The 20,918-nt window shown below is 28.9% G+C and overlaps 2 protein-coding genes and 1 long non-coding RNA gene across 5 annotated transcripts in view; 1 reads left to right on the forward strand and 2 right to left on the reverse strand.

The window, feature by feature from the left end:
• Regnase-1 (zinc finger CCCH-type containing protein regnase 1) overlaps nucleotides 1-3,461 on the reverse strand; it is a 46,928-nt gene extending 43,467 nt beyond the window's left edge. For 2 of the 3 annotated variants that reach the window (XM_087412908.1, XM_087412909.1), the window contains exons 1-2: nucleotides 3,326-3,461; nucleotides 17-2,635 (exon numbers count right to left, since the gene is read on the reverse strand). In XM_087412908.1, the coding sequence (XP_087269034.1) occupies nucleotides 17-34 (18 nt within the window). In that variant the 5' untranslated portion in view covers nucleotides 35-2,635; nucleotides 3,326-3,461. The remainder of the gene's footprint in view (nucleotides 1-16; nucleotides 2,636-3,325) is intronic. The other variant, XM_011059619.2, reaches the window with a different exon arrangement.
• Nucleotides 3,462-3,721: 260 nt separating this feature from the next.
• LOC147907340 (uncharacterized) lies at nucleotides 3,722-5,012 on the forward strand. The gene is made up of 2 exons (XR_015547254.1): nucleotides 3,722-3,862; nucleotides 3,923-5,012. It is a non-coding gene; the product is annotated as an uncharacterized LOC147907340 (long non-coding RNA).
• A 1,515-nt stretch (nucleotides 5,013-6,527) lies between these two features.
• Nucleotides 6,528-19,797, reverse strand: LOC105148115 (fatty-acid amide hydrolase 2). Its single transcript, XM_011059618.2, has 9 exons — nucleotides 19,338-19,797; nucleotides 18,039-18,247; nucleotides 14,258-14,484; nucleotides 11,549-11,878; nucleotides 9,619-9,911; nucleotides 9,302-9,397; nucleotides 9,069-9,227; nucleotides 8,519-8,701; nucleotides 6,528-7,545 (listed from the first exon to the last, which is right to left on the reverse strand). Exons 1-9 carry the CDS (start codon nucleotides 19,359-19,361, stop codon nucleotides 7,456-7,458), a joined length of 1,611 nt encoding a protein of 536 aa, XP_011057920.1. The 5' UTR covers nucleotides 19,362-19,797; the 3' UTR covers nucleotides 6,528-7,455.
• Nucleotides 19,798-20,918: the final 1,121 nt, after the last annotated feature.

Here is a 20,918-nt window from a genome sequence, read left to right on the forward strand (position 1 = left end):
GATCCAATAAGTTTACCTTTCCAGCAACCGTCATTTTATCCGTGGATTGTGGAGCATAGATCCTTCTCACGTAACAAGAATCGAATAAGCGGCTCGAACGGGAGCGGCTTGCACTTTTCAATAGCCGGTCGGACAACGGCGACACATTTCCCGACAGATCACCACGCACCAACGAATTGACCGCTGGATCACGTATCACTGGATCCCTGGATCCTGCGCCGTATATATATACATATATATATACACATATATATATATATATATGTGCGTGTATGTATGTGTGTAGGTGTGTATCTACTTTTTGATCACGTTGCGCTGACCGAAGAAGCGCAACTGCGCGTGGACGCGGCACTACGAGCACAGAAAGTCACGAGACTCATCAGATCGCTGCAACGGCCAACGGGTGAATCCGGACCATCCGGTGAATGGAGCAGTCGCGCGCGATGAGACCACCACCACTACTGCCATTGCTACGTATCGGGAGGAACGAGGTGGCGCTGATTGCTCTCCCTTCCCCACGTTGACCCGCAATAGAACTTCGCTCGACCGTTCTCGTGATTGTCGCAGCGGCCACATGATTTCCACCTGTCAGGACCGTGCGTGGAAAGGGAGGCAACTCGGAATTTCATGTCAATTTAATTTTCGGAAAAAGGTGCAAAGTTGAAAGAAAAAATGCAAAACATAGTATCTCTAATAACACGGACCTCTAGGGAACATCCAGAGGACGCTGTACGTTCCATATGTTCTCGAACATCCTGAGGATATCCCCAGGATATCTCCAGGATATATCCCAGATAAAGTGTGCTATTAGGAATAGTAATCCTAATATGAGTTATTCTCGATAGCCGATCTTCTAAAATAACGATATTATATGATTATATCTCGTATAGAATAGATCTTTGGGTCCTAAAGATATTCAGAGGACGTTCGATCCTATGTTCTCTGAACATTCTAAGGACATTCCTATGACGTTTTCTTGGATAAAGTATACTGTGTGGATATTGACGCGAATATCATTTGCTGCAAATCAATTTTATATTATAAGACATTTTTTCTTCTTCAAAAATGTATATAAGATCCATACCTTTCAAAACATAATATTATCTTTTTTCCTTTTTACCTTCCTTTTCAGAAAAATTTTCTTCAAATGTGTTTTTTATATTTGAAAAAAGATTCTTCTTCTAATTATATTCGAGTTTTTAACTTTATGTTACACGCATCTGATTCTTATCAATATTTTGCAATATAAGTACGCAGAAATAATTGAAAATTAATAAGTTATTCAATTGGACTTTTATGTTTCCATTCATCACTTTTGAGGCATTTCTCAATCTTGCTCGAATCGTGCGACAGTTGATTAGAATTCAAGACTTCGCACACTTCCTGCACACTTTCTATCTATTACATTTACTTCGACTTCATCTTCCCTGACTTCCTCCCTTCCTTCATCATCGTTTCAAAATATATTGCCTTTTCTGTAAATTATGAACAATTGCATCTTGAATATTTATGCATAATATATATTTTTGTTACAAAAATGTTTCTTTAAGCTGAAGAGACTTTCGCGACGATGAATGTACGATTGACGTACCAACTGATTTGAACGCTACCGCGAGAGAGGAGGAGACTCAGGTCTTTGACCGTTCATCATAAAACGCTGTGCAGGTGGGAACCGGATAACGTGCACGCATGCAGACACGTACGTATACGCACGCCGCACATTGGTCTCAAATATTGAAAAGCCAAAGTTGAAAAATAAAGTTTCTATTTAGAAAATTTAAAATGTTAGGTTGGATAAAATAATACTTCAAATGTCAAATAGAATAATCAAGAAGGGTTGACCGTTTATACCTGTGTTTATAATCCAGTTTTAAAGTGACCTTTATATGAGTAGTATCTGGCACGCACAAAAGAGAAAAGGTAAAAATGCATTTTCACGAGTGCCGCTCAAATTAGCGGCTTCAGCGACAATTATATACATAAAAAAAAAAGAGCAATGCCCGTATTCATAGTCAGATCTTGTACTTAAGGCTTCCTTAAATTTATCTTTAGATGCTCAGTAGCCAATGATTCGTAGAGTATTTGAAGATAAATTTAAGAAAGACTTAAATATAAGGCCTGACTATGAATACGGGCATAAGAAATGTTGAATTTGACATTTGAGCGACAAATTTTACATGTTGTTTGTATTTTTCACGTGTTACTTGCATTATTAACGCTCTGAATTAAACAGGTATTACCTGCTAAACATGAAACCCTCAGGGAAAGTTATATTTTGGCTGTATTTAGCAAATTTGTAACGTTTCATATGTATAGATTCATAAAAAGCCCTGTAATTTAAAAATAACGTTTTATTATATTTGTGTTATTCCATGGAATGTGTCAGAAACGTTGCATTTTCGCCTTAAATATACCATTTGGAAAATGAACAAAAGAAACGTTTCGTAACATGGAAATAACGTTTTGTGTAAAACATTTTTTGTGCAACTTATAAAAACATTATCTCAACGTTACATATACAATATTTCTGGAACATTCATTTCGCCATTAGATGGAAGTGGTGATGTCGCATTTTCTTATTAAAATCCATCGACGAATAGAATAAAAGGCACATTATGAAATTTTTATTCCTGTTCTGAAATGAAATGATTTTTTGAAGGCAATTAAATTTCCTTATGAATAAAAAGGGCTTGCTTTGAAATTTAGAAAATTATTTTACAATTACAACACTATTTTAAAGAAAAACTTTACTTTTATATATATTTTTCTTAAAGCTCTTGAGTAGTTACTTCAGTCATATGAATCGTGACGTCATAATTGACGCGAGAAATAACACATTGATTTTTCTTGCATACTATTTGTAAGTAAAGAGAATTTGGATGAAATGAAATGATGAGATTACTTTAAAACACTTGTAAAAATGAATAAAGACTCTCTTTATCTCCCCTGATAATCAGTAAAGAATCGAAAAAAGCTCGTGAAGTAAAAATAGGCTGCGCATGCGCATTGAGTAAAAACTAATGTATGCACTCTACGTGTTTTTTACAACTATGGACTGTCAAGGGAGATAAAGAGAGTTTTCGTTCACTTTTACAAGTGTTATAAGCTATCTCATCATTCCATTTCATCCAAATTTTCTTATATCTCTTTCTATTTATAAATAGCATACAAGAAAAATTAACGTGTCGCTTATGACACATTTTTCGCTTATGACGTTTCAACATAATTTTGTTTAGCGGTTATGGTTAGCTTAACTACACCAAATATTTTTATTGGGATCAACCAAAGAAAAGAATAAATTAGGTTATATAGGCCGGTCTCTCACCAACTCTGATTAATTTGATCGGTCGATTAAGTGTCAACTGTGTTTGATAATAGCATCAAGAGAGACACAATATGATATTGATATTTTTCATAATATAAACTGTGACAGAACTCTCGAAGTTCAACAAAATTATTAAAAAACATATTCAGGGATTCAGGCACGATAATTTGTGTGCAAAATATTGAGTCATCTAAAAAGTCATCTAATCCGCGGTTTTTTGTCACTAGATGGTGTTGATGGTCAACACCATCTAGTGATAAAAAACCGCAGATACTTTTTAGATGACCCAATAATTACATTTTTACAACAAATGAATAGAATACAAAATTTAATCCTTCAGTCAATCATTAAAAATCTTATAAAATTCTGCGCATACGTTTCGACTCTAATAATGTTGAAGTCCTCACCAGCGAAAAAACTGAAGATTAAGACATTGAAATTTGTATGTCATGTAGAATACCACTATATAAAAAGAAAATATTGGTTATTGAAATTTTAGAAGGAGAAAATGATGATGATTCGGCATAAGTATTTACAGTAAGTTACAAAAAAATATAGAAAGTCTGTGAAAGTTTACTATTTATTTTAAATTTTTAGTATGTAATGAAAAATAAACAAGTTGATTAGAAATCTTGGAATAAGAAAAAATTGAAATCGCAGATAAGTCTTCCGTTCAACAAATGTGAAATCTACAAAAAGAAAGCATGAAAATAAAACATTAGATGAAGCGAAAACTACATTAGCAGATGTCTTGAAAACAAATATCAATGGAAAAAATAATTATGAAATAGAAACTGACAGTCAAATTAGAAAAAGAGAAATTAAAAATCGGTTTATTAAAAATAACAGTTGAAAAAGAAAAATTAATAAAAAATAAAATTAAAAAAAATAATACGATTTTTACATTGTAAACCAAACACAAAGTTCAAAAATAAGTTATATGCAACTTGTACTAACAATATATAAATATAAGTATACAAAATATTACTAAATAATTTTAATTTTTAAGTTTAGTTTTAGAAGATTGTTGTTATGTAATTGATAAGTTTATGATTTAAAAATGATACGTAGTATAAAGTGTTTTTACGTATTATTAAATATTATTTTATTTGTAGTTTTTTTTCATAAAAGAAAAATATTATTCATAGAAGAAGAATGAAATATTCTTAAGATAATAATATATGTTTATTATTTGTTTATTACAAAGTATTAAAAAAATAATTTGTTTTCTGTGATTTACGTAATTATATATCTGATTATTTCAATATTGATGTATGACAATTATTTCAAATAACATCAAAAATAATATTTATATCCTGCTTCCAAATACATGTTTTTAGGTTAAAAAAAATAACCTGTAATTATTGAAATATTAATGTAAAATGTAATTGTAACATAATGTAAAATAATTAGATTATATGTTGTAATCGGATATTAACATTTTATTTAAAATATTCCAAAATTGCATTTCTTTTATTATTGATAAATAATCTTGTATTATTTACATGTTGCATTTGTGCAATGGTATTATTATATATTTGAGGATTTATTGGATCTGGAATCATTTCTTGTTGAATAATATTATTATATAAAATAATTGTTGCTACAATATATATAATGTGAAGTGTTTTTTCAATTGTATGAAAACATATTCCAATTAATAAAATTGCAAATTTTCGTTTCCAAATTCCAAAGCATCTTTCAATTTTTGAGTGTGTTCGAATTTGTGCTTGATTATAAAAGGGCTCAATATTTTTATAATGATACCTATGTAAGTCAATATAATAACTTAATGACTTATAGTTGCAATAAGGCACTTTTTGATTTTTCAAGATATATCATCTATAATTATTGGAAAAATTAACATGATGTGGATACTTTGAAGATTGAAGGTTTTATGAAATTGTTAAATTGCGGATTAATCTTGTACGACACTGAAGATGATAAGGGTTGAAACGTTTGTATTTTATTAAAATCATCTAATACATGAAATGTATTAGATGATTTTAATGATTTTTAATTAACAACTATATACATATCCTGTTGCGATTCTTTTATTAAAAAAAATGTTTTATTATTTAAGTCTTAGTTTATATTATTTAAATGCCGCAAAACAGACCTCGATATCATTTGATTTGTTGTTTAGCCAGAAAAAATTAATAAAAAAAATTACTTCCGGAAAAAAATGATGTTTTTGCGATTATTTAAAAAATGGAGAGTAATGAAAAAAAATAGACAACGTAGTTGTGCTTTCAGCGCATCAAAATCCTATGAAAACATCTTTCAAAGTTCAAAGCACAAGACCCTCCTATAAATTTTGTCGGCCTGTGTAATTATTATAAAGTTTTAATAATGTTATTAACTTTATTATTAACTAGTTTTGTTTTATCCCTTAATGTATAATAACTAATAATTTTACTCGTGTCGCAGTATTTCGCAATTGTGATAGATTTCCTATCTCAATAATTAATTTTAACTTTTACCATGTAAACATTTTTATAGTATTTATTATGTAAATGGGGGTCATTCATGTTCGGCGTATTTTTTTAAATGGATTAAATGGTTCAAAAAATATTTAAAAATTCATGTAGTGTGTGTGTGTTTCCTTATTATATTAACTATTCTAAATGAAGGATTTATACATAATTTAACAAATCTATTTGTTTAAATATTTTATTTTTGCAAATATGTAAACACAAATGTGAGTAATGATATGTTCAAAAATTTCTAACTTTTGATCAAGTCAACGAAATCTAATAATTAAAAATGAAAAATAAAATTAAAAATTCATAATTTAATAAAAAAATATATGAAAACAAATTTTTTTAAATGCTTAAGTTCGGGACATGAAATTTTATAATTTCGAAACTTATGAAAAATAATTAATATTTAACTTCAAAAATTCATTTTTTATTAAAAATCTGTAATCTTATATACTTTTGTAAACAAATAAATATATACAGAATGACATTGTAAAAGGACGAAGAAATAGTAAACTTTTCTGCAGAACGATTTATCATTTTTATTCTAAGATAACACTGAATAAAAATTTTTTCGTTTTATATATATATATATATATATATATATATATATATATATATATATATACATGTAACAAACAGAAAGACAAAGGGCTACGAACCTAAAACAATTATCATAAAATAAAAAAATTTTTTGAACAGTTAATAAATAAAACATGTCATCAAGTTAAAATATAAACTTTAATTTGACCAGTAACAAGTAAAACAAAACAAACGTTTCGATCCCTATTGGATCATTTTCAATGTGAACAAAAATAACAATAGAAATATTACATAGATAAAATATATAAAAATTAAAATTCGTTCTCAATTGTAGTATCAAATATAAATCTCACTTCAATGTAAAATGAAAGTTATAAGGAAGTTGTAATCACAACGAGGTATTCCTCTGGCTTGTGTAAATTAAGGACGAACATTTCTATTAGAAAGTACAAAATGTAATGTAAAATTGTGACAGGAATAAGAAATCAAAATAAAAAGAAAAGTAGGAAACGAGTCGCAAGTAATAAAAATAAAAAGGCAAAAAATAATCTAATATTATGAGAAATGTGTATATATATATGTTTTACATATAAAAATAGTCAAGAAACACGAACAAAATTATTTTCTTATTTGTATGACAAACATGTAAATAGGGATCATCTGTGTTCACGGTCGATTTTGGATATCCGCTGCTCAGCGAGAAAATGACATCCATTGCCGGGATTTCAGGTATCTTTCCCCACAAGGTTTTTAGGAGAATGATGTGTCCGTATTCACTTGTTTCAAAATATTCATAATTTTAAAAATCGCCTGGACACAAATGACCCTCGTTTACACAGTGAGAGTTAATCTCAGTTTTCGAAGTAGAGCAACACTTGTTTCTACCAGATTCTTTTGTTTCATGCAAAAACGCGATAAGTCTATTTTTATGGATTTTTAGGATTGTAATTAAACTGTATAATTATCTTTGATGCTTTTAAATATTCCCACAGCCTAATAATAATTATTACATCCATTATCCTGTAAATGCCCCTTATAAACGTCGATAATAATAATATACGACTTAAAATATTCTCTAAGAAAAAAATATGTGACCTTGTACATAATTCATGATGGAGGAACCCAACCACCGAATGCTGTTTCAAGTTCTTTAGCCACCGCAAAGCATAGATGATCATTGTATGGAGCTGCAACCACCTTTAAAGAGAGTGTGAATTTTAAGAATTTTCAATATTTTTGTAATGGCTTGTACGAACAATTCAAGTTTTAAAGATAACTAAAAACAAAAAAGATATATACTTTCTTATATTATATATAATATTTTTAATAAATCGATTCAACAAAAAATATTATTTGAAATCTAAAATTTTTTATCTAAAATTCATTGGCGTTTCTCTACCATATTTACTTTCTTATAAATAAAGAATAAAATTTTAAAGTAACATTCCATAAAAACCAAAACTATAATGATATATAACATTACTTAGTAATAATTATTGCCAAAAATAAGGAGAAAAAACAATCACTAATTGCAAAAAGTAATCGCTGGCGATTATATGCAAGATGCTTAAATAAGTCATAACGTGTATTTTAATAAATCACAATCAAAAGTTACTATATTTTCTGCCACAAATTTATACTTGCGTGTAATACTATAGGGTTGCCACAGAAAATGAATTTTGAAATTCTCTTTTTAAAGTTTTCAAGATACTTATGACCAATGTCAAATATGTAATGTTAAATTTTAACAATATTAAGTAAAAATGGATCGAGAAATTTTTAACAAATGAATGAAGAGGACCATGTTTGATCAAGGCGGTTTTAGTGTCTAATTATATATTAAAAATTAAAAAATTATAGTAATAGTTAATAAAATAACTGAAAAAATATTTTTAAATATTTAAAAATTGTGAAAAAAATTCAAAATTTTAAGTTTTTTTTGTATTTTTCCTTAATTTTTCTACGTTTTCCATAATTAATTTAAATTTCTATTATTTTTTTCAAAGTCTTTAATAACCCTAGATATAGATAGATATAGATAGTCTCACGACTAAACGATAGAAACAAAATTCTAAACTATAAATATTCAAAATATATAGTAAATATGGAATTTAAATATGAATTTGTAAAATTTATTGTGTGTGTGCATGTGTGTGTGTAAAAATCTCACCTGAATACCGACTGGCAAGCCCTGTTTATCTAAACCCAGTGGCACTTGGCACGTTGGGAATCTCAAAACATTAAACAGGCACCAGTAGCTAAAGTTGAAGGGTTTCAGAAATGCGGAATAATGATAATTAGCAGAAGATGGTGCCGAAGGATAAAACAATACTCCATTATCACTCAATTTCTCCTACGGTATGAACACATAACAATACATATAGGAATTCACAATTCGTTAAGAAATATATTTTTTAATTATTTTTTTCGGGAACGGTTCACTTGCATACCGTTGCAATTGCTCATTGCCAATCATAGCGATCTAGGAAGTTTCGTTAATTTTTTTCTAAAACTATGATTGGATAGTTCAATTGAACATGCACAACTGATATATACTCATTTTTTCTTAAACACCTTGTACAGGCTGTCCCATTTTAAATAATGCGTTAAGATTTCTCAAAAACTGTGGTAGATACGAAAAAAAGTTTCAAATAAAAGTTGTATGGTTTACATCAATGGGGGACATCCTGTGTATCTAATTTCTCTTTAGTAATAATTACCGTCAAAAATTGTTTCGCTTTTGCAATGGTATTTTTTGCCCATTCGGCGTTCTCTCGCGGAAAGAAATCTTCATCTATTAATTTCATAATAGCAGAAAACGTTATCTGTGAGTTTCCAGTGAGTAAATTGTAAATTTCTCCACACACACTAGAGACATACTGCAAAGTAAATGTTTTTTTTTTAATGATGAGAATCAAGGCGCGCACACATACATATGAAATGTAATTCTTACTTTTCGATTTGTTATGTCCAACTTGAAATTAATATCTTCGTGACTCATACAATATCTCCACAATTTGAAACTGTATTCAGAACCTGGTATTTTTATCTATAATATATACAAATATAGTAATTTCCTACATATACAAATTTTTTAATTTATTAGAAATTTAAGAACAAAATTTCTAAATATTAAAATAAATCAACTTTTATAAGAAACAGAAAGGAAGAAAAAGAAGAAATTTGAAAATAATTAAGAGAAAAAAGTGAAAAAAATCTAATAAACTCTTTACTACTTTAGATGCAAAATTAAAGAATGTGAGATTTTACCTTTGTTGCAGAACCCGTTAATTCTTCAAAATGTTGCACTGCTCTCATTAATGTAGCTCGCATGGTATTATTAACTTTACTTGTTCTTAAATCACCAGAGCTTTCTTGATAGAATACTTTTAAATTCTTTAAATTAACTGGCTCATCTAGCTTTAATTTAGTCACGTTAGGACCGACCAGTATTTTCAAAAAGGGTATCAGATCTTCAGATTTTCTACAGATCGGTCCAACTGTACACATAGTGTCTGGATAATCTTTTTCACGCAATCCGACTCCAGCCACTGGAGTCAATCCTAATAATATCAATAATCACATTACTATTATTATTATTATTATCATTATTAAGTACGAATAACATTAATTTTATACCAATAAATGATAGTATTAAATCTATTGTCTTTGATAACGATTTCTTTCACGTTCCCAATGTTTTTCTTACGATAAGCGATCATCATTCGATTTCGCTTAAATAGCCTTTTAATATGATATAATACATAACTTGTACGTTTCAGAACTTCATATATTCAAAGTGCTCATGTGGCTAATAATGTGGCTAATCAATTCAAAGATAACAATGTTCCGAGACATTCTAGATAAAAATCCTGGAAAACCTTTTTCCAGGTCAATTTAATATTCATTACTTAATTAATTTTTAATGATTCACGCGATATTATGTATTTTATATTCAATTTAGAATTTTATATGGCAAATAAATTAAAATACGAACAAATTTAGAATTATTGCTTTATAAATAATATAAAAGAATGTTCAACACAACCGATAATTTCTCTGCTACATTCTATTTGTAATTGTAGACATTAAATTTTCTATTAATAACTTGCCTTATTGAATCTTTAAAGAAAGGCTTATACCCAAACACAAGTTTTCTTTAATTAATATATATCATAAACATCATTTTATAAAATTAATTTAAATTGACGTTTCATTAAAATATCAATCTGATTTTTAATGTTCGCACTTGTTTTAAAAGTTTCATCTAAAAACATATACAGAGTGTCCCGAAAGTTTTTGCCAATCACTTTTGTGTAGATAGAGCGGACTAAACTGAGACGAAAAAGTTCTTTACCATTTTGCAATAGTTAACAAGATATTAATTACTAAAAATTGCCAAATATTAATTTTGAATAATTTTTTACTCAAATACTATCAACTTTATAAAAAAACTGCAAGAAACAAAAATCATTTATTTTCTTCTCATAAAGTTCTGAGAATTTTTTTAGAACTTTTTATCAATTTTTTAATACTGCATTTTTATCGACATGAGAAAATACGATATTAAAAAATTCTGAAACTTATCATTTTAATTTAGTTATAGCAAATTCGGTTTTGGATGCACTGATGTGTACTAGTGCATATTAAAGCCGTTGTACTAATTTAATCTATGTAAAAATAAAATGTATATATTTCGGATTATATCAAATTTTACTTAACAGCACAGCAAAAATATATTAAGGATTTTATGGTTTAATCCGTTTTTATATATATTTATATTAAATATCTATTTTTACATCAATTTGTGTACGATGGCATTAGTGCGCACTGAGTGCATCCAATCAAATTTGTTATTAGATATATCACATACACTCATCTACATTTTTTCTCAAAATTAAATGGATAGAAAATAATAAAGGGTGTTTTTTTAAGCCCGATAGAACTTAAAATTGTAAAAACTAACACAAAAATTAAATTATAATCAAAAAATTTTTTTTAGTCGAAAGATCAATGCATGGCATTAACATTTGAAAATGATTTCGGGCCATATGGTCACCGCGGCTGTTTAATTTAATTTTTTGTTTTATTTTTTACAATTTCAAGTTCTATCGGGCTTAAAAAAACATCCTTTATATAAATTTGTAATTATAGTAATAATTATAGTAGTAATTACAACAACATCATTAATAAGATTGACCTTCACTGGGTTTATAGCCGAATAATCCATTAAAGAACGCGGGCATTCTTGTGGAGCCTCCTATATCACTAGTAAGGGAAAATGGAACACCACTCGCTGATACAATGGCCGCATCTCCTCCACTACTGCCTCCGACAGTTCTTGTGGTGTTGTAAGGATTATTTGTCTGTCCATATATATTATTTCTTGATTCAGTCCATAAAAGGAGCTCAGGAATATTAGTCGTAGCAATTAAAATCGCACCGGCCTCTTTAAGGAAACGAACTGTTGTGGCATCTTCTTCTGCACGATGATTACGACGACCAAGTAAACCCAATGAATGAATTAAACCTAATAGGATAATTAATAATAATGATTAATTAATATTAATTTCATTATTACTTACAACAGTAAAAATTTCTCTATTCTATGATGCATTTTTTTTCTAAAAATCCAGACAAATATTATTTAGTAAGAAAAACATAAAATAATTTTAAAATTAGTTTAACTTGTCAAGATTATATCAAGCATTTTCATTTTCTGTTAAAAAAGTTCTCCACTTAAAAAAGTGAAGAGGAATTATTGTGACTTTTTTTATCTTCACAGAGAAAACAAAGGATGCAAAAGCCATTGCCATCTTCTAAAAAATAATAAAAAAAATTTTAATAGTATAATTGTAATTTATTAAAAAAATTAAATTTAAAAAAATTAAATTAAATTAAACTAAATTTTGAATAAAAATTGTTTATATATAATTTGAATTTAATTTGGATATTGATAATTCTAATAGAAACGATGTTGCCACGTTTTCACTAGTGTAATATCATATTTAAAGAGAATTCATTTCATATTTTTATATGAAAATGATACGTTAAAACTTCATTTTTTAATTTAAAAATGAAATAATAAAAATCTTTAAATTTCATTATATCTATATAGCTTTTCAAAATTTTTATATTTTGTTTACAATTAAATCATTTAAAATTCCTCTTCTCATAAGAATTTAAGCTATTTAAGAAAATTATTTAAAGAAAACTACACAAAAAATCTGAAAAAATTCAAGAATACCTATATATATATAAATTACAAACTTAATTTCAATATCTAATTAACTTCTTATATTATGTGAAAAGACTGGAGAATATTTTTAATGGAACAATATAAATTTTCTTATATAAATCCTCTATGATATTCGAATATAAATTTATTATATATATTTATATAAAGTGTAAAAGATAGCGTAAATAATGCTATCCAAAACTCAATAGTTTCTTAGATATTTCATATTTTATTTTGATATTGTGAATTATAAAATATGAAATATCTCATGCGCATATACAAATAGATATACAAATAGATATACAAGCACTAATATAAAAGAACATTTTCATTCTTGGACGCGTTATCACGCATTCATTTAAGTATCACACCTGTTTTTTTTTCAAGTGCTGACACTGATTTATGCTCAACTAATTTTGTTTTTTTTTTTAATGTTAAGCTAAATATCTCATAAGATCGTACATGCGAGCACAACAATAGGACATAAATGCTTTTTAATAGTCTAACTGGATCTTAAGTGTGCTTTGTTTTTCTATTTTTTGTTTTGTATAGAATTATATTAAATATTAACAACAAGAGACCGAACTCCAATGACTTTGATTTTGACATAATGTTGTCAAAGCCATAATTCTGAGTAACTTTGTCTCAACAATTAGATGATGGTCTCTTAGAGTTTCTAAGATATCTAGAATTAAAGTGTAATTCTCCTTGCCAAGGAGCTTTCGACTTTCCACGCAAAGAGAAGTTCACCCCACACCCTTCCTGCATAGAGGTGATCGAACTTCAATGTGAAGTTAGGTCTATCTCCTGCCTAGATTATATCCCTAGTTATCAGTACTTACTTATTAATTGTACAATAAAAAGAATTGACAGGTTCTAAAGAATAAATCAAAGAAAAATGTTGCCTATGTGAACCAAGCACTGGATGTCCTCATGCAAAATATTTATTATTTAATACAAAATGTACAGATCAAAATGTTTTGACCCTAATGTGGATCCTTCTCAATATCGCAATCAACTTAAATTAATATAACAATAAAAAATTAAACATTGATAATACACCTAACATAATACAATTATAAATCGAATTAAGGGATTTGTAGCCCCGTTTTTTGCTGCAGTAAGAAGTTATGAAGTCCAGTATTTGCAAAATAATTACCAAATTAACTGGATCAAATTATAAAATTAGAATTAAAACGAACATACGGTGATAAGGAGAAGGAAGCATGTTCTTATAAATAAATTAGAATAAACCGCGTCGAGAGATTCAGTGTCACTTTCAATATTTAAGCCATTGGTTTGTTTTTTAATAAAAATCATTTCCAACGTCAACCTTTTATTTCGATTTATAATTGTATTATATTAGTATTGTATTATGTTTATTATTTATTATCAACATTTTTTATTGTTATATTAATTTAAGTTGATTGCGATATTGAGAAGGATCCAAACGTCTGTACAATCATTAAATCAAAATCATATTTAAATAAAACTAAATAAAATTAATAAAATAAAAATATTTATATTTATCTTTACATACTTATCAAACTTGTGAAATTTAAAATTTATTAAAGTTTCAATTAAAACTTGTCAACTGAATAATTTTTCAAAAATAAAATCTTGAACTAAAAATTCTGAATATTTTCACACTGCTACATATGTTTTATATACCTTTTACTCGATTGCTTTCCTTTGTAGTAAACGGTACTCCCAAGAATGGCTGCGTTATTTTTATTTTCTCCAAATCTACGCCTTTTTCTATCATGGCATCCACTGCTTTCGCCTCTTCAATTGCATCTAAGTATCTACATTCCACGACTGCATTTATCAAATCGTTTACTTCCTTGCATCTTTCAATATAAGCTTTTACAATCTCTTCTGATGTAACCTTTTTTGTTCTAGAACAAAGTATGTATAAATATAAGCATATATTCTTTTGTTGTACAACATGTATTTAAATTTAATTCTAGACGAAACTATATTTGAGATATTATTAAAGATTAACAATCTTAGATAAATTTTCGTGACTATTGTAGAGCTCGTGTATCCAACACTATTGAAGAATATAGACAATTTTTTAAAAATTGCTATAAATTTTTTAGTGTATATTTATGCGGAAAAGAAGACTGCCTTTTCGAGAGTATACTTTTTTGCGTTCACAGACAAATTAATCACAGATGGTTGCCGTGGCGGTCTTTTGTCAATGGATTGGTCGAAAGGATTAACCGCTTTCTCAAATCTTCGTTAACAGATGATCAGGACGACTGGGAAATCTAATCTCGATACAGTGTAATATATATTTAATAACATGCATCATTCGTCGCTTAAAGCTTCATCCTCAAAAATATTATTAGATTGCAATCAGCGTAATTACGCTGATTACTGACTTAGTTAAATATTTGATTGAAATTGTAGGGATCGACGCAGACCCTGAAGAAGTAAGGGAAGAAAGCCGGATACAAGCGTTGAATGTTACGGATAGAATCAAAGAATATAATAAGTCAATGTACGAACGACATCGAAAGCTCTCGGTGATCTAGTCATAATCAGAGATTCAATTGTGAAGTCTAGTAAAGATAAAAAATTAAAGTTCGAGTACAAGGGACCTTATAGAATCGCTAAAATTTTAAATAAAAATCGGTATTCCAAGTTCCAAGTTCCAAGATATTCCAAGTTCCAGCCTAATTTCTAGATTATATTGAGTCATCTAAAAAGTATCCGCGGTTTTTTGTCACTAGATGTGTGTTGATGGTCATATATCTAGTGACAAAGTACCGCGGATACTTTTTAGATGATCCAATATAATGCAATCCTATCTCTCGACCGAATGAAATTGTGGATTAGGTCGATTGTCGACTGACTTCGAGTCAAATTGAAGTTTTTCAAAAATTAAGCGTTTTCTGTTTAGTTTTAAACTTTCAATTTTGAAATGTTTTACTTAAGATGTGTCAATGATAAAGTTTGATTTATGTACTGTTTAGCGAAATTAGAGTTGAGAATGATGTGATATCCGTTTCTTTTAACATATGCCAAAGTTTTTAGTTTAAGTCTTCGAAAATGTGCATAAAAAAAGGAAACTTGCTAAACTAACTTAGTACTGAAACGTTCGAAACTAACATTATTTCAGGCTGGCCAAAAGTGAAAGAGTTCCATTTGTTTTTCGAGATACATATATTTGTCACTAAAATCATTAACGTGTTGGTACTATTGCCTGACGTCTTGCGTTTTGATTGGTTATTGCAAGGAGAAACGTAAAAGAGAGGGCACAAGGCATTAGGACAATTGTCTTTGATAGAGATTCCCTAATCAGAATTTGACCACCTTCTCCCCGATTTGTGATCAATTGGTTCGACATTTTTCATACGTTCCATTTAAATGTATAATGAAAATACATTATGCTTTTATTTTAAATGCATAGCTATGGACTTGTAATATTTACGATTAGACACTACTAAATTTTTACGTTTTTTAAATTTTAATCGCCAGCTAATCACCTGAATGTGGCAGAAATTTAAAATGTTACATTAAAATGTTCATAAAATGTTTCATGAATGTTTCAAAATAATATTTCAATTGTAATATTCGCGTGCCGTTCCAAAAATGTTATATCTTGGCTGTTATTTCAATAATTTAGGATGTTAGAAAAGAAATGTTTAGCAACATCTAAGAAACATTTCATTTGAGATAATTTGTTTGTAACGTTCAAAGACATTACAGCAATGTCACATTTGCGACATAAAACATGTATTTTAAGATATTCCATAAACGTTTCATTTAGGATGTTTGGCTTATAACGTTTGATGGCATTACAGCAATGCTATATTTGCGATAATGAAACCAATTTTACAATATTTCATAAACGTTTCATATGAAATATTTAGTTTATAATACATTGACAAACATTACACTGCAGATTTTTGTATATGCAAACGTTTTTGAAATTACAACACCTAATTTTTCACGGAAACTTTTTAGCAGATAAAGTATGTTTATGACGAGGGACAATGAAGAAAAGGAAGAGCATGGAATGTCACATTGGTCGAGTTCAAACCGGCAAAGGCATTCGCTTGTCGAGCTTGACTGATTCTTACCTATGAATCCAATCAATTATGTTTAATTGCTCGACGAGCAGACCTAGTCGCTTTGTCGGCTTGAACGCGTCCATTAACTCTCTCTTACCGTTAGTCTCTCTAGTGTAAGAAATTTAGAGGAAATAGACACAACAAAGAAGCTATCAGCATCAGGGCTGTATGGCTCAGTGGCAGAATGGAAGTTTATCGATATGGAGAAGATTAGGCCTTGATTTAAATCCCGGAATGCCTGAATATTTTTCTCGTGTTGTCGCTTATTTCTTACACTAGCTTGCTGCTCTTTGTGTATTATCTTTGTGAGATTATCTTAATGCTTGTTAAGTTTCATTGGAAAACGTTTTATAATATGGAAGCGCGCGCAATGATATAGCTGTGATGAAGTTCGTATCATGTATGTACATATATACATAAAATATATATGTATATTTTTTTTATATGCTTACATGGCACAAATCTCGAACATCACCAACAGATATATCCATATTTCGCAGGGATATTATTTAAATGTTTGTTTTTAAACTATTAACAATTTTAGAAAGAGACGCTTGAACATGTAATCCTTCCACCATGGTTCTACCTGTCCATGAAATATTTAGCAATTATTTTAAGACACTCTGTATATTTATGTATAATACATTTTTTATCAGGATTACTATTCTGATTCTGTGCATAAATGCGTTTAGTCTGAAAAAGCAATTCAGTGCATGATTTATGGAAATCAGAAATGTACATAAATTTATATTAAATAGTTATAGCATTTAAGGTTTGCTTCAACCAAAAATAAGAATTTTCCATATTTAATTAGAATTATTCTCTCTTTAATTCAATTTCAAATTGTAAATCTTTAACATATTTAACCTATTCATTCATATACAAATGACATTCATTATTTTAAAGAACATCTCATCATTTCAAATTCAAAACCAAATTTTCATAAGAATTTCTATCATTTAATGGTTATTTAATGGTAATGTTATTACAAAGCAAAAAAAAAAAAATTATGAGAGAAGATGTGTTTGATAAATTAATAAAATAAACCATTCTATAATTTTTTAACGATATTATCATTAAACAATAGTCGTTAATGAACAATTTTGTCACTTCTGTAGATAACAATTGTTATTTATATATTAATAATAAAATGGTAACAAAATTATTATAGATTCAATAATATTTTTCTAGAGATTACGATAATTTTGTTTTGTTATTATAAAATAAGAAAAATTCTAAATTAATGATAATTGTTCAACAATAAATAGTGTTAAAGATTATAGAATAGAGCCTTAAATATCATTTATATATATATATGAATAACATGGTTATAAATTATTCTTTAAGTAAAGAATCAATAACTGTCCTACCTAATTTTTTCTGCTAAGGAAACAGCACTTTCTAATAATAGCTTATTCTTCACTGATGGTACCTTCTTTGCTTTCTTATCGTAGTACATGCCAAAGGCAAAGTCTACAATATTATCGAAGATAAAATGCAGCTGTACGATCATACATTGAAAAAAATTCCAGCACCATTTTTTTGCAAAATGCAACATATCCTGGCATTCTGGAGAATTCTGTATACAAATTATGGTATATTAAGATATTATAAAAATGTTTATATAAACTTATGATAAAAAAATAGATTTTGTCAGAGATAAAACAGATTAGTACATTTAAACATTTAACATTTAAAAGTTAAGATAATTATGCGTTTCGTGGGTTCTCCAGCTATCTATTCTTGGAATACCAACGTTTCATGAACCTTGCAGTCCATTTCATCAAGGCGATCCAAGAATTGCCATTCCAAGAATGAACACGGAGACAACTAGTGAAACGTATAATCTTTATATAGAAAGTACTCTCATGGAAGCCTCAAGAATATTAGTTAAGGTAATTGTTGAATTTAACTTCTTCATCTCAGATGTTGATAAAATTAGGCTCATTCGATGCGTTTTTGCATGCAACGAATATGACAAAAAAAGTGTCGCTCTGCCCTATAAATCGAGATTCATTATTCATTGTTAAAATTGCAAGATATTTAGGTTAGGAAAACTATCACATCGATGATATAGAGGTTACACAAATTCTGTTTTATAAATATAAACCTTTACCTTAAAAACAAATTCTATATAATTTTTGTTTTTATAGCACAAAATTTTGTTTTTAAAAAAGAATTTTTGTTTTAAAATAGAATTTGTATTTTTAAAGCAGAAAGCAAAATCCTAACTAAAACAAATTCTCTGATGTAAAAACAAAAATTATAAACAAAAAAATGGCGTTTTTAAAGTAGAAAACTTGTGTAATTTTTTGGAACAGAAAATAGTTATTCTAGCCTCACTTATATGTTCTCATGTTCCTCCATGCCATCAATGTGCCAGATTTTCTAACTTGAATATCTATAAACTTCAATAATTAGTATCTGGGTTCGCGGGACAGAGCGACTTCTTTTGCTAGATTCCTTCATTTTGTACAAAAATGCGTCGAACGAGTCTAATTTTATCAACATCGCAAATGATGTTCATTTCAACAATTATCAAAAAATGCAAATCATCTTTTGTAAAATTGATTTTCACAAATTATGAAAATTATATGGCGATTTGAATGCACATTATAATGAAGCTACATAATTATCGTAATTATCAATATCATATAGGAAGTTTTTACCTTATTTTTTACGGAAGTGCACATATTTCATGAAATCAGCGAAAAATATCAACAAAATTTATTTCAAATTACGCAGAATTGACCGACACGTTGAACACTCAAAGCATGTAACAGATTTTAAAAAATATATCACGTATGTATATATATATATATATATATATGTTCCTTTAAAATTTAATAATACTTCTTTTTTGCTTATTTTCAAGTAAAAACAATTGCTCTTACAATGAACTTTTCACACGTCAAAATGACTGCGACTTATTCAAACTTATTAAATGCAATCTAATGATTGCTAATGTCTTCTTGTTCAATATTAATTGACCTTTGCCGCGGAGTAGCGATAATTCCGGCGAGGGTAAACTAATGATCGTTACTGAGCGCATTTCACGTACGATGAAGAAAACGAAGAGAGAAAGAGGCGTATTCGGAATTTGGATTGTCACCTGGGTCACTCAAATACCATGTCGTCCTTGTTTAATGTTTGGTAAACAACAAAAATGACATGATATTCAGGGAACACTCAGGTGGGAATTCGAACATACCCAAGAATCAATTAAGAATCATCAAGAATTGCAGGGTATCAATCATCAACTTTTTTTCTAGGATGAAAAGTGAAAAGTTCTCCATTAACTTCAATGGTCAAAATTTTCACCTTTCACTTTCCATCCTATGGATAAAGTTTCATGATTGATATGGGGCTCCATACAATAAAAGGAACAGAGAACAGAAAATAAGAATTTCAACCTATCAAAAATCATGTATTGTGGAATACACAGTTTCTGATACGTTGAAATTCTTATTCTGTGTTCTCTGTTCCCTGTTCCTTTTATTGTGCAGAGCCCCATACTCTGATCAGAGAGAAACCTGAGAGAGAACATGACGGCTCAAAACCTGTAACCGCAAAATGCTGTTGCACACTACTATCCTCTGACAAAGTGAATGTAAACTACATAGCAACGTCCACTTAGGGTACATCGTCCATTTTTCAAGGTTGGAGCTATATATAGCACGATTATATGAACCAAATATCGTTTTACTATCTCCAGCCTCGAAAAATGGATGATGTACCCTAAGTGGACGTTGCTATGTAGTTTACATCCACTTTGTCAGAGGGCGATGGTGCGTAACAGCATTTTGCGGTTACAGGTTTTGAATCGTCAAGTCCTCTCTCAGGTTTCTCTCTGGTTAGAGTATGAGGCTTTGCACAATAACAGGAAGCAGAGAATAAGAATTTCAACCTATCAGAAACTGTGTATTTCACAATACATGATTTTTGATCTCTGCCCTAACTTAGGCCGGAATCAGACTGGAACAACCGGCCCTAAGGACCTAAGTCTCTCTAAAGAAAAATTCATGATCGCTATTCTGATCGTATTATTAGGTCATCTAAAAAGTATCCGCGGTTTTTTGTCACTAGATGGTGTTGATGGTCAACACATCTAGTGACAAAAAACCGCGGATACTTTTTAGATGACCCAATATCTTCCCTTAAAAATATATTCAATAATTTTATGCATACGTTTATACGGCTATGCAAGTTTGTGACTACATTTAAAACCGGAATCAGATTACGCATTAAAG

The sequence above is a fragment of the Acromyrmex echinatior genome, chromosome 14, assembly GCF_024713525.1.
Source record: "Acromyrmex echinatior isolate Ae372 chromosome 14, ASM2471352v2, whole genome shotgun sequence".
Taxonomy (NCBI): Eukaryota; Metazoa; Arthropoda; class Insecta; order Hymenoptera; family Formicidae; genus Acromyrmex; species Acromyrmex echinatior.